The sequence below is a fragment of the Emydura macquarii genome, unplaced genomic scaffold (assembly GCF_026122565.2).
Source record: "Emydura macquarii macquarii isolate MOO-44397 ecotype Brisbane River unplaced genomic scaffold, CSIRO-AGI_Emac_v2 contig_3530, whole genome shotgun sequence".
Taxonomy (NCBI): domain Eukaryota; kingdom Metazoa; phylum Chordata; order Testudines; family Chelidae; genus Emydura; species Emydura macquarii.
Window position 1 is genome coordinate 6,773,433 of NW_027133667.1, and position 14,949 is coordinate 6,788,381.

The 14,949-nt window shown below is 40.0% G+C and overlaps 1 protein-coding gene across 1 annotated transcript in view; it reads left to right on the forward strand.

The window, feature by feature from the left end:
* The window catches only part of PKP2 (plakophilin 2), a 52,977-nt gene that overhangs the window by 9,982 nt on the left and 28,046 nt on the right, over positions 1–14,949 (forward strand). Inside the window, exons 3-4 of the mRNA XM_067536092.1 lie at positions 373–1,067; positions 8,105–8,243. Of these exons, the coding sequence (XP_067392193.1) occupies positions 373–1,067; positions 8,105–8,243 (834 nt within the window). The remainder of the gene's footprint in view (positions 1–372; positions 1,068–8,104; positions 8,244–14,949) is intronic.

The window sequence follows — 14,949 nt, forward strand, 5'->3', positions numbered from 1 at the left end:
GTTTATCTTTGAAAATCAAGCCCTGGATGTGTCAAGCTGAACACCTGGAACGAAGATGCCCTTTTGAATATCTAGTGCTTAGTGACTTGAGGATCACACTTTATGTTGGTGGCAGAGCTGGGAACAGAACCAGGAGTCCTGGTTCCTAACCACTAGAATTCACTCCCTTCTAGTTTCAGTGGGAAGTTAATGAACAAGTGCAGTAAAACCAATTTGTATCTGCATCTTTGACTGAAGTTCACATTTTATTGTACTATTCTACTAGCAACTGGCAAAAAATTTTGCCCACCCAAATTATAAAATAATAGCTATAAAAACAAAAAAGCTCTGTTCTTCTGGTGATTCTTGTCCCTTTTTGCTTCTTTTGTACAGGTGAGTTCACCAGTCACTTATGGAAATGGCTGGGGGACTAGAGCCACACAATTTAATTCATACAAGACAGTGGAAGAGAGGTCTCAAAGGCAGCCTCTGAAGAGATTAGAAGTTTCTCCCCAGAAAGATCCTGAGAAGCTGGCATATGTATACAGTGATTTCCACTACACCAGGGGAAACCAAGTTGGATTCACTCCAAGGCTTGGAGATAGCAGGAGATCCAATGTTATTGACCCACCAAGATACGCTCGCTCTGAGATTGTTGGTCACAGTAATCGGGATTCTTCAATCAGAGAGCACATTTATCGAACGCGGTTCCATAGAGAGAGCATTAATGACACAGTCTTTGACAGTGCCCCCGCCAGCCCAAATTCAGCTATACCCCCACAAGCTGGGAACAGTTGCAGTATGAATACTCTTTTAGAGAAAGAGAACTACCTGACTGCAGGTAGTGCCGTGGGACAAGTCCGATCACCAGTTGCTTCCCAACTTGGATTTCAGAATAGGCAGGCTTTGAGGTCCAGTTGGCACCAAAGTACCTTCAGAAGCATGCAGCCCACAAGGGAAATTTCAGTGACCGGTGCTACTGCAGAAACAGGTGGGAAGAGAATGGCAATGACTGCTGCTATGGCAGCCGCAGCAGAAAATGGTCCCTTACGCACTGAAAAAGTAGTCTTCAGTGGCGCTCAGCTGGGGTAAGTTGGACTCTAAAGCTCCTCCAGTTCACAAGAACCTGGAAGTTTTCTTACTGATTCTGTATCCCATGTGTTTCCCAGTCAAAAAGAAATGATCCCAGTCCATCAGATGCATTTCTGGCCAGTAGCTCAATAGCTGACTCACTTTGAAATATTTTAATGTGAAAGAGTCAAATTATGCTTTCTTTTCGGACTCCAGTTTTGGATGAATGGAAGGAAGAAGGGAAAACTGTTGTTGTTGAAATCTATACACTGTAGTGCCCCAAAGCCTCATGATTGGGGCCCCGTTGTTCTAGGCACTAGCATCAAACATATAGGGAGATGTTATTTGCTTTGAATAATTTACAGTTTAGCTTGCAATAATATATTGATAGGCCTGGGTAGATCAGATCATTTCTGCTCTGGTTCATTTGGCTGTTCTGATACAGATTGAACTGCTTGATGACCAAATGACTGTTGCACAGATTACTATACTTCACATTCCTATTTCATGTTTTATTTTAAGTAATTTAAATGTTAATTGTTCTGCTAGCACCAACAGTGTAACTAGGACATTTTTTTTTTAAACAATAGTGTAGTCTTCAAACTCCTTTTTCCCAAAGCTCTATTTGCTTTGGTATTTTTTGTTTTATTTTGTTTTCTTTGTTTGTATTTTTATGTTTGCTGCTCTGTTTGATGGAGTTTAAACAAAAATATTGAATTCCTGTTGTGTTCAGCTGGGATTTGCATCCAAAAGTTCAGATGCTTATTTGCACCTGAAAAGGAACATCTGAACGTTGGTTGGTCTGCAAAATTGTTCTGAAAAACTTTCAGGAAGAGCCTGTCTCATGAACATTCCTTACTTCCTGTTTCCAGTTGGGCAGTTCTGAGAATGGTCTATCTTGAGGTGCTGTGGTCAGAACCAGAAAGTACAGAAGCACAGGAAAATGAAACAATGAGGATAAAAATTAGTCTCACTTTTTTTAAAAAAAATGGTGGGGGGAGAGGTTTGAGTTTTAGTTTAAGATTTAAGCCAGTTCTTACTTTATCCATGCCAGTTTACTTCTCCATTGTATGACTTTCAGTTGTGTTAAATGATGGATTTGATTCACCTTTGGGCCGGCTGTTCCAGCAGACACATTCATCCCAGAGATAAGGCAGACACATTGCTGCCCTCCCACAAAGGTTCTGCTAGCAGCCACCGTAAAAGACTTCCAAAAAGATATGGTAAATCAGTGCATCCACCAGGTGCCTTGGTCCCATGCTCTCCCAGGCTGACTCTGTTCGCTGTCTGAGCAGTGCCAGCTAGCTCCAGTTCCCCCAGCAGTGCACAGATTGGGGACATGTTTGTACCACTTGCTCCCAACACCAGAGGATATTTCTACTGCTTATGCTCACAGCTTGGGTTCTACAGGCAGAATGAATCAGGCCCTCATATTTTCCTGTATGAACTGCTATTAACTGTTGAATGGTAATTGAAATGGCTTTTTCTCCATGAAGGCCCTGACTCATGAAAGCACTTACACACATGCCCAAGTCCCATTGATTTAAGTTTGTATTTAAAAGTAAGCAAATGCTTAAGTGCTTTCCAGAATCATGACCTGTTTCAAACTAAACTCATTCAGGGGAAAGACTAGTGCTTTACCCAGACACTAGTACCAACTTTTTTTTTTAATAGAGGTTTTTTATAAAATTAGAAGAGCAGCATAGAACAAAATACACAAACGATTCACAATTAGACAACATGAGGGTCCGTTTTCAAGGCAGCACCCTAGAAGTAAATGCTAAAATCCAGTTAGGAAACAGCTTGGCTTGTATCTCCTGCAGGTAACAGTTCAAGGGCCACCATTTAAAAACAAAATAAAAATCCTTTAGTTTTGTGCTGGAACAACTTTTGTGTTTGCAATTAATTGTGGGCACAAAATAGTAGAATTTAGACGCCAGATTATAAAGCCTATTGGCAAATTTGCTGTTCACACCTGTCTGTATTCTGTTGTTGTGCCTGTAACTGATTGTGCCCAGGTTCAAGTACAGAGGCAAAATTAGTGACCAAGTTGAGGCCCTCTTTGAAAATGTAGCCATTAACAGACAGTTCTTCAGCCCAGCTTTTGCTGGTACTCTGTCTTTTTGCACTCATAAATTACAGGCACATATAATTGTGGGGAGTCTGGAGGTCACTTGCGTATCGAAGTACTTGTATGCTCTGTGTTTAGATGTTCATGTGCCCTAAATTGCACCTTCAAATTGCAGTCATGTTATGAAAATCTAGCCTTAAATTTCTGCAAGGGCACAGCATTTGCTCAAAGTACAAGAACCTATATTAGTGAGAGATGGGAACAGACAAATAGTCAAGATATAGTCCCTGAAAAGAGATGTACTGCATCACTTGATCTTACACAAAAAGTAAAGAATAAATTATCATACAAACCATCTTTAAATACTGAATTAAGAAGAGATTGTTTACAGGTGCTAGTGTATAATAATATGCCTGTGTTCTGCAGGTGTATTATGTTCAGGCACCTGCAAAAACTGTAATTACAAACTCTACACATTCCCACTATCTAGAAAAAGTGCCTAATATTTAAGTATAGTATTTTTTGCAGTTTATTTTATCCCATATTAACATGGTCAATCTACTCTTACAGACTGTACAGCTAAATGTAGAATTAAGTATTTAAGAGATTCCACCACACTAAAGTCAAGACAAGTAACTGTGATCAGAAATTGACTTATTCTGGATTTACGTCAGTGATACCAAAAGCAAAATTTGACCCTGCAAATGTTTTTCTGAAACAGCAGTCATCACAAATGAAGATGAATCAGACAGATCTTTCTCTGGGGCCACAGCTACACTGACGGCGGCAAAGTCGCCGCTGTCAGATTGATTTCTCTGGATCAACTGAGTGGTCAGTGAAGACCCACTCAGTCGATCCAGAAATCGACGTACTAAGACCACCTTCACAAGTGGCATAGCGCTGCGTTGATGGGAACACGGTTCCTGTCGGCGCAGTGCAGTAAAGACGGCGCGCAGAAGAGGAGCAGAGAAGTCAACGGGAATTACGCACGTTTTTTGCGTAGCTTGCGTAACTCCCATCGACTGCTGCCGAATCTTGGAGGTAAGTGTAGACAGAGTCTGGGAGTACATGCTGGATTATTAAATGTTGAGTCCAATTCTGTAGTCCTTTATTGAATCTTGGAGGTCTGATCCTGCACTAATTAGGTAAATGAGAGTAGGATCAGGGTATTACTCATGTCAGGCACAAAGGGTGAAATCCTGCCTCCATGGAAGTTTATGGGAGTTTGGACATTGACTTTGATGGAGGCAGGATTTCACACAGAGTAAGACCATCTCTTCCGCAAATATCTCTCAATCTAAGATGTGAGTAAAAACTTCAGCATTAAGCCTTAGCAAATTTCAGCATTTAGCCTTATAATAAAGCGCACATTATGTATTTTACAGCTATGAGCAGGAAGGTATTTAAAAATTAAGGATTAAGTCATGCTGCAGTTCATTACTCTGGTCTCTTTAAAGATTAACCGAGAGGATATAAAATCATTAAAGACAAGCATTTTAAAACAGTTACTGAATTTTTAGCTAACTGTAAATACAGAGCACAAGGCAGAGAGACCTTTAACCCTGTCTTTTGAACATGCCAATAGGATGATGCACCAGAATCACTCTCATATCAAGGGTTTGGAAAGTCCCTGGAGCACTGCTGCCCTTTGATGTTACACAGATGTTCAGAAAGCAGCTCCTCGTGGAGTCATAATTCTTTCTGTGCCCTCATGGAGTAGGTCTGGAAGAGATATGGGGATCTTGGAAGTTCATTCGCTTATATACCCTCTGCTTGCTGATTAGTAATATGGTATTTGTCCATCTGTGAAGGTTTTGAAGGTAGGATAGGACCATGGCAACAAATTCTGATTTTTAAACTTGGACAAAAGTTTGGGGTGTTTTGAACTTTTAAATATGCCATGCAATAGGCCACAGATAACACGTTCGACTGACCTGTCAGATAAGCTTCAGTGATGTAAAATATCAGACTAAGCTTCAGACCTATTATAATTAACCTTATTATAACCTTGTGCACATGAATGATAGTCCTGCAGTACACAACAACAGAGTGGAGGCTTTGGGGTATGGCAGGTGAATGCGGATATCAGCGATGAAGAAAGAATTTCAGTGACCCATATACTGCTCTGATCTCCATACAGAATTACCCTGGCTTCAGTGGAAGTTATGCATATTTATTTTGGGTAGTCTATGACCTTGTCTTTGTTGACTGACCTAAGTGCATTGGGTTAGCTCTTCCTGATGTACACGTCCTTCTGTCGGGCCTTCCTTTATAGCAAAGAGAGAAGAATGAAAAGTGTCCTTTTCTGGCTCACATTACAGGGAATAAGAACAAAATGTGATTCGGTTTTATCAATTCAGTGCCGTTCAGGTTCATTATGTATGATTTTGATTGATTGTCAGATCCTTACACCGAGGTTGTAATTTACAGTACCTCAGCAGCTGCTCTAAATTGCATGGGGGCCAGAGCCAGCCCTGAGAATCAGGGTTCTGTAACTGGCATCAAGCAGAGTTTGGTGCACAGGAGAAACTAGCCTGCATTGGTATTATTATATACCTGTTTCTATCTAGCCCCTTCATCTGACCCCCTCATCCAGTTTCTCCTTCACTTCAGCTTTCATTTTGGTACTATCCTTTTTAGGTGTTATTGACATGCCTAGCAGGTGTGTCTATCCTACAGGAGCTCTCCTTGGCACCTGTCTATTAAATAGATCTGTTCAAAACACTAATTCAGAAAAGAAGAGAAGACAGGAGATTGCATGATTTATAATAAATGAAAACAGAGTGGAGACCTGAGGGCATAAGAGTGTAATTTCATTATGATATGGATGTCACAATTGCTTTCCTTCTCTTTGCTGTTCTTGCAGCCATACTCATCCCATCTTATGCCCTCTGATGAACTTCCAGCAGCAATAGATTGTAATTTACAGTGAGAGTTGGTCGGAAAAACTCTGACAAACCATTTTTTCCATTGGAAACCTGCCTTGTTTCCTGCCACCACCACCACCAGCCATCCACCTGGTGGGTTGTGGGGAACACCAGAGCTTCCAGGGTCTGCAGCTCAAGGGCAGCCCACTATTTGGACTGCGTTGGGGTCGGTGACCTTTAGGTTTCCAGACTCCTGTGGCAGCTGGCTCTCCACTGTTAACTTGACAACAAAAATCTGGTCAGTTTCACAGTGTTTTTCAGCCATGGGCAGAAGCAAAACTGATAAGATTCATGTTAACTTTAGTGAGGAGTGGCCAGGGCTTCCTGGGTCTCAGTTCAGCTGCAGTTCACCAGGTGAGCAACCAGGGATTCCACAAATATATTTTGTTTTGGAAACATCATGCTTTGATGTTGCCAAAACGAATTATTGTGGGATTTCAGTTCCATATGAAATTTTGAGTTTTTGGCTTTTTTTCCCCCCCAATGCAGAATGAATTTCTTTTCTGAAAACTCAGAAATTTTCACTGAACTGAAATTCGGTTTCTTGGCCAGCTCTGTTTACATTGTAGACAAATCATAGAATCATAGACAATTAGGGTTGGGGGATTAGGGACCTCAGGGAGTCATCTAGTCCAACCCTGCTCAAGCAGGACCAACCCCAATTAAACCATCCCAGCCAGGTCTTTGTCAAGCCACACCTTAGAGGTTTTTAAGGATGGAGATTCCACCACCTTCCTAGGTAACCCATTCCAGTGCTTCCCCACCCTCCTAGTGAAAAACTTTTCCCTAATATCCAACTTAGACCTCCTCCACTGCAACTTGAGACCATTGCTCCTAGTTTTGTCATCTAGTTCTGGGATGGTTTAGTTGGGGTTGGACTAGATAACTTCCTGAGGTCCCTAATCCCCCAACCCTAATTGTCTATGATTCTATGATTTGTCTACAATGTAAACAGAGCTGGCTGAGAAACTGAATTTCAGTTCAGTGAAAATTTCTGAGAACAGTCTAGCTCCATCCTCCCTGGAACCCCCTTTCAGGTAGTTAAAGGCTGCTATCATATTCCTCCTCGTTCTTCTCTTCTGCAGACTAAACATGCCTAGTTCCCTCAGCCTCTCCTCATAAGTCTTGTGCTCCAGCCGCTTAATCACTTTTGTTGCCCTCAGCTGGATTTTCTCTAACTTGTCCACATCCTTTTTGTAGTGGGGGGCCCAAAATTGGACACAATATTCCAAATGTGGCCTCACCAACGCTGAATAGAGGGGATAATCACGTCCCTTGATCTGCTGGCAATGCTCCTATTAATACAGCCAAATATGAGATTAGTCTTCTTGGTAACCAGGGCACACTACTGACTCATATCCTGCTTCTTATCCACTGTAACCCCCAGGTCCTTTTCTGCAGAACTGCTGCCTAGCCAGTCAGTCTCCAGTCTGTAGCTGTGCATGGGATTCTTCCATCCTAAGTGCAGGAACCTGCACTTGTCCTTGTTGAAGCAATTATCATGCATCCAAAAAAATCCAAGGGCCCAATGCAGCAGATGTTCCATACCTAGAGCAGCTAAGAAAAGATAGGGCATTAAAAAAGTATGAGGACTACATGCCATCATAATGGCATCTCAGAGAAGAATAAACAGCAGAGAACTCTGAAAGTTACTAACAAACAATCTTTCTAATTTTGCCTCTTTTGTCCTCCATGGGGGCCCAATACTCTTGGTGCTGTCCACCTCCTAAAGTCTGGGAGCGGAGGCTGCTCTGCACCTCACAAGCATGGGCACTTTGGAACTTCTTGTTCAGTTTTGTAATTCCGGCAGGATTTATTCTGTACTGACTTTCTTCATGTTACAACAACTCCACTAGTCAGGATTTTTTTCCAAAGCATTTTTCAAGATGTTATGGATATCATGACCTTTCTAAGCTCTCTTGTTACTGGGAGGTGCATTGTATTTGAGGTATAACTAAATTTTTTAGGAGTTATGAGTAGCCTGGTAAAAACCGCTGGTCAAATGCTGGTACTTTGCCATCTTGGTTCACCATGACTTCTGTGGCTGTATATTTAGGAATCCAGAAGAGGAGATGACTCTGGAGCGTGCAGTGAACATACTGGATACTGAAAAGGCATCCTCGTTACCCATGATCCTTGCTGCAGTTACCTTTATACAGCATGAGTGCTTCCAGAAAGCAGAAGCCAGAAGGAAAGTGAGTAATTGTTTTCATATCAACTTCATGCTAGTAGATCAAGGAATGCTTTGTATTTACTGTACTGCGTTGTCTGTCAGTGAAAGAGAAGATGCCTCATGGGATCCAATACATTTTAAGAAGCTCATGAGATACAATAAATAACATTGTAAGCCAGACTCTGCTGCAATTTGCTGCAGCTTCATTGAAGTCAATAGAGTGGCATCAATTTACACCAGCAAAAAATCTGGCCCTCTATTTAGTATTCCCAGGCAGTCGTGCTTACCATACAATTAATATGTATTTTTTGTTTCTCTTCCCCCTTCTCTCCTGTTTTCTAAACGTTAGGGACAATTTCATTAAAATAGATGTTTAAATACTGTGGTGATGACAGCCTTATAAACACTTAGGTAGAAAGAAAATAGGGTACTTTCATTGTGCTACAGGAAATCTCATGCTGTGGTGTTTGGACAGGAGTATACACCTGTGGGATAATGTGAAAGAGCAAAGTGATCTAAGGATCTTTCTCATTTAAGTTGAGAAATCAGTTGCCCAGATATTTTGGACTACAATATCTGAGGTTTAGGCACATAAATTAAAAAAACAAACAAACAAACAAACAAAACCACGTACAAAACTACATAACCTGCTGAACCTAGCTCAGCAAATTTACATGTGAATACAGTAAAGTGAGTAACGTGATGCCTCATTTGAGAAGAAAACAATAAGTTATGGAGCCAGTTGTCAAAGCTGCATGCCTAAAGTAAGGTACTAATTACCAGATTTTTTTTTAAAAGATAGGTGCCCAGAGTTAGGCTCCTAAATTCATGTTAAGGCATCAAAATAGTGGCTTCATTTTCAAAACTACTGAGCACCCCAGCAGTTTCCATGAGCGCCTAATTATGATCTTTAAAGTCTCACTTTAGACATGTTTTTAAAAAAAAAAATCTTGGTCAAAATCCACATTTAGGCAACTAAGTGTCGATATTAGATACCTAAACCAGTACTTGGATGTCTAAAACAGGTATTTGTGTGCCTCAATACAAATATGAGCATCTAAGTTTGATCACCCAAGTTTGAAAACTAGGCCTTTTATGACTGTATCCTCTTTATAGTTGAGGTGATATGGACCTGAGTTGCAATGTTAAGACCTAGATTTGTACGTCTTCAGGATTTAGGACTAGTGTTTACGTTGGATTAATATTCACTTAGTCAGCAGATGGGTCTAACAAAGCTTTGTTAAGGCAAAACCCTCAGTAAGTGGTGATCAGTTACTTACAAGTGGGAAGCTCATCAGGTCAATCTCATTACAGTCACCCCCAGCACTAGACAATAGAATTTCAAGCTCCCTTTATTACACAAACTTATTTATACATTTTTGTTATCTTTTCATATACATATATATTAATCTTTCATTTCCATGTTGACTCTCCTTTCCCGTCAGTACAGATTTAGTGTTAGTTCAAAATGGTCTTTTCTAGCTTTTTAATTATTTTAAAATTAATTATCTTAATTACTTTTTCTTTTCTTTTTTCTGACAAACATAATTACTCTACAATTCCTTACACATGCATAGTTCTACTTATGCTATTAAATGTTATCAGAACAGACTCTTAAAATTCATGGCAGGCTTCTATTTGACCTAAATATGACTTCACTCCCAATAGTTTGAGTCTAGGAGTTTGAGTCTGCCAGTTGTAGAGATGGGTCCAGAAGCTAAATTCATATCCAGAGCCAGACATTTTCAAAGACCAGTGGTTATCGGAAGTGGGATTGTAATAAGAATTGCACTGGGTGATCTCAAATGTTGATAGTGTAGAAAAACCTAGATTTGGGGGGGGGGGGGGGGTTGTCTTGCTGGATTTTTTTTTAATGGAATGAAAGCCTGAAAAAAAACGTAAAAGTAGTAATTCCACCTTCCTCCTAAATAATCCTTGTTCATACCCCCATCCCAAGTCACACAAAGTGGAAACAGTAATTAATGCATAGTTCTTGTTACAGCTCAGCATGCTGTTTTATGAAGTCATTGTGTAGACTGTATTGTATGTGTTGGGTTTGACTGTTTTGTATAGTAATGTTTAGTCACTCTTACTAGACTTTTAACCATCGGAATAGCAAATACATAAGTGGCACAGATTTTTTTAAAGAGCCCTATTAAGTTATTTTATATGAAGTTTGAATGAAATAGAAAACTGTGATAAATAAAAACATTAACTGACAGTATAAGCATTTTTCTCTCTTTTGATTATGAAACCACTTGTGCCATGCAGTAAAAATGCTGATCATGATGTACTGCTTAATGTTTCCCTAGCAAATTCTTCTATCCTTGGATCAGCAGCTTTTTCAGGAATATATTGCCTCATAGTATATGGCATAGATGCAGTATAAAAAGTATACTGTATCCATGCCAATCCTTGTAGTCCTTGTTTTATGACATCTGGAACCCAGCCACTGAGTATTTTGTGTGACCAATTTTCACAATATATGGGATGTTATGGAATACTTTATTTATTACTATGATCTTGTGTAACTGTGAAGGTGTCTGAGTTGAGTTTTGCACTTAAAGCAGAGAATCAACCTCTTTATTATATAAGAGAAATACAGTGTATCCTCCCCAAAATTACTGCACTTACTCTTTTAATACAGAATGGATTTTCTGAGAATTTACAAGTAAATCTGTTAATTTGTTTAGGAATTAAAAAAGGGGGCCGATAAAGGAAGTTACTACTTAGTATCAGTCTTGTTTTTTCATTTCCTGCAAAAAATCTCAGTAATAGAATAGAACACACTCTTCAAGCTTCCCATATAATTAAAACTCACTGAAATCTTGATATTTTGAATAGAGAGAGATTAATGGTCATTTTTCCGCATTATGCTTTATAACTAAAAATTTCTCCTTCAGCAGAGGTTGAAAAATAAAATGGTCTACTACAGAGAATACCATGAAGAACCTCCCTCTTTCAAAATGGCAGCATTCCCCAGTTGGTCAGTGGGACTGACATTACAGCTGACTTCCGCTGGTGGCTATTTTAAGAAAGGTACCTCTTCTCTCTCTCTTTCATTGTTCTCAATGGTTCTGAGTGTGTCCTCCTCTGCACAGCCTAGGGGACCAACATGGGAGTCTTTCCTGAGGACAGCTGTGTCTTCAGTCCCATTGAGAACAAGGGGAGGTGGTAGCCATTTTGAAAGGGGCAGTTCTTTGAGACAAACTTTCAGTTATGGAAAATTATGGCAAAAAATGACCATTAATCCTAAACATCTTTTCAGAAGTTGCCATTTTCACCAAATGTACTCAACAGGTAGGCCGGGAGGAAAAGGGAAAGTAATGGGTGTGCATGCATGGGTGTGTGCACAGAGAAATGTAGGGGTGCAGAAGGCAGAAGTAAACATTTGTATATGCTGGGTAATGTGCAGAGGTGGAGGAGGGAGGGGGAAATTGGAGGGGTGGAGGTTTGGAGTGCAGGGGGAATACAGGGGGCTGGAAGAGGCAGGGGGGATTTGGAGGACCTGAGGGAGGAGAAAATGGGGTGTACACTCTGGCTGTTTTGCATTGCTCTAGCTATAAAGCAGCTGTAAACCTAATTTAACTAGCCCCATATGCTCTGGCTGCTATTTGCTGCTCCAGAGTGGGGCAGAGAATCTGGTCATAAAAGTTAAAATTACTATATACGTATAAAAAAGGTTGATACTTTATATCTTCAAATCGCTAGAAATATCACAGGGGAACATTCCCTTTGAGTTTCTGCTTTAGGGTTCATGTGTGATTTTTTTTTAATTGAAAAATGAACAAGGAAATTCCAGGACAACCTTAACTTTGTCCTGTCACAGACCCTTCAGTCTTCCCATATAGTTAAAACTCATAAGCTACATTTGAATTTTTTTCAGATTAATACTCATTATTTTTCCTCATTATTCTTCAAATCGTAACTGAAAGTTTCTCCTGCTGCCGAAATCTTAATTCTGCGCTGACGTGACAACATGCAAGATCAATACAATAATGCTTGTTGGTGTTTGTGGATCCTGATTAGATTAAATGATTTTTGAAGACGCATTTGACTTTTCTCCCTTTTTTAGTGTCCGTATAGGGTAGAGCTAATGTTGATTGGGTGCCCTAAACTGTGCATTACCAAACCATAACATGTTTGGATTTCCTTTACATTTAATCTTGTGTGAATTTTCTGCTTTTCTTGGTTTCGAGGTAATTACAACATCTTTGTAATGTAGTCTACCCTGAGTTACTGATATGTACTCTCAACCTTAACTCCATTTTAATGTAGTCTTTTTCTGGGAACATGTTATGTTGCTGTGCATACGAATCTTATGTATGTATGGATCATTACTTGTTTGTTTCATTAAATGCCAGCTGTTGAAGGGATTATATGGTTTACTGTGTTGGTTACAGAACGTTTTCCTGCTTATTTCCCAACTCAGATACACTTAGGTTTCTGTTTTTCTGAGTTTATTCATTTTATTTTTCTGGGTTTATTTTTAGCAGTTTGAGTTTTATGTAGATGTCCAGAAATCAGCATGTTTCTGGGCTTTCTCCTTGTATATATTGTGATAAGTAATGGATATTACATTACAGTAGCATATACTTAGGGCTTCTGATTTTTGGCTTTAACTGAGAGACACTGATAAAATGCCCCTTATTTTTAAAAAATCCGTATTTATTCAATAAACACCGGAAAAATCTCCAGAAGTGGTTATTTGTTTGGAAGGGCTTGTGTACATGGAGCAGTAATGCAGATACAGGAGTGTGGTTTCTCAGCACACTCACACGTTGCACATTAATTGGTCTGTATAGACCTTGCCGATGTGCACTAAACATTCCCTGCTGTGCTTTAATGTAGTGCTCTTTGAAACAGTGCAACGTTAAAGCTCACTAGAGAACATTACAAAGAGATACTGTACTACTGTAATGAGTAATATATATACATTATAATATACATTACTCTTTACAATCTATACCCAGAGAGCCTCCAAATACCCAGGTTTTGGACATCTACATAAACTCACAAATTACTAAAAATAAATTCCAAAAATGAAATTAATACACCACCAAAAAACCTGTATCTACTGTGAAGAGTAATCTTTGTAATGTCCCTGTTGTGTTTTTAATAGAGTACTGTTTCAAACAGCACTATGTTAAAGCACGCTCAGGAAATTTAGTGTGCACCAGCACGCGTTAATGAGCTTTAGAAATCACACCCCCATATTCTGCGTACTGCTCCGGGTAGACAAGCCCTTAGCTGCAGTAACCATTTCCAGTGTTTATCAGATAAACACTGGTTCTTTGGTAGTGGGGGTGTTGATCAGTTAAAATTAAAAATCAGAAACCTAAATAAAAAGCTAGCTCAGCAGAGACCAAAAGGCATTCACTACTTCGGCAGTCTTCATCTATTTCCCACTGGACCAATGTCTGCATTTTAAAAACTGCCGGTATAACTAGCACCCTTCTTTTCAGTCTTGGCAGAGAGTCTCAGAACAGAATGGTTGTGAAGGATGAAATGTCCTCGGAGAGTAGTGCTGGCAGAATACAGTTAAGAATTTGTGTGGCATCGTGAAGGAAGCTTGCATTGCTGCTGCTTGTGTTGTACTTGTGTGGGTAAAGGGAAGAGTTCGGCCTCCAAGTCTGGAAGCTTGACTGTGAGGGCTTTTTTCCTTTCCCTGATCCATTCACACATTCAGGTAGAGTTCCGCTGACTGTAGTCTGACTCCTTGCATTCCTTCTCAAAGTAGTGGCTGTTGTCTGGGGTTTTCTACTTTGTGTCCCTTTCTGGGTCCCTTGTTTTAACCCTTCCTCCTACACCTGTCCCCGCATTTTTATTCTTTGTCCCCTGTAATCTGTTAAATCCTATGGCCCCTTCCTCATCTGAGAGTGTGGGCCTTCTGTTTGGTGGATTTAAATAAACCAGTAGCTTTCATGGACTCTGCCCAGAACACAGGTACCAAATAGGCCAGTAGCTTTCATGAGCTCTACAGTCCATTACAGAAAGAAAGCCAGTAAAAATATTTAAAGGAAAACAACAAAAGCGGAGTCAGAAGGACATGTCAGTTTTGTAGCAGTGAGAAAACAGACCTTCCGAGTGTTTGTGCTCCACTTATCTTTAGAGATGGACATTTCTGCAATTCATTCTATTAGAATCAAGACGAGTGTTGAAAAGCTCAGGGAACCAAGTCAGCAGTGTATTAGCAGGAAACTTTATCTTTTACGCTGCTGAGTCAAAGCAAAGGCAGGCATGCAGAGTGCTTTGCCAGGGCATGAAGATAACAGGAGGCTTTGTTGCATTTCATTTCTTCCAGATCTCAGTACCTCCCAGTTAGATTAAATTCTTTTTATCTTAAGGCTCCATGCGACCCATAATAGTTATCTCACATTTCTAAGTCTTCTATGTACAGTCCCTGCTACACAAGGATGAGTTTGTCTAGAAGATCCTATTGCATTATGGGGTACCGGATTAAACCATTCCTAATTGTGTTCGGCTTCAAGACGTACTGCATAAGAAATCTGTTCCTAAAGAAGCCAAAGCTCATTTACACCACATCTTGGGATAACTGATATTGAGATTTGCCACAGCATGTAAACCCTGAAAAAGATTTGATTTTCCTACTGCTGCTGTGATGTAAAAAGCTCTTTTTATTCTGTATTCTTTTTGAGTCAGATCCTCACTACCTTGTCTTCTAAAAATACACTGAAGAGAGCTCTCTTCCCTAGGCGCTGCAGTGA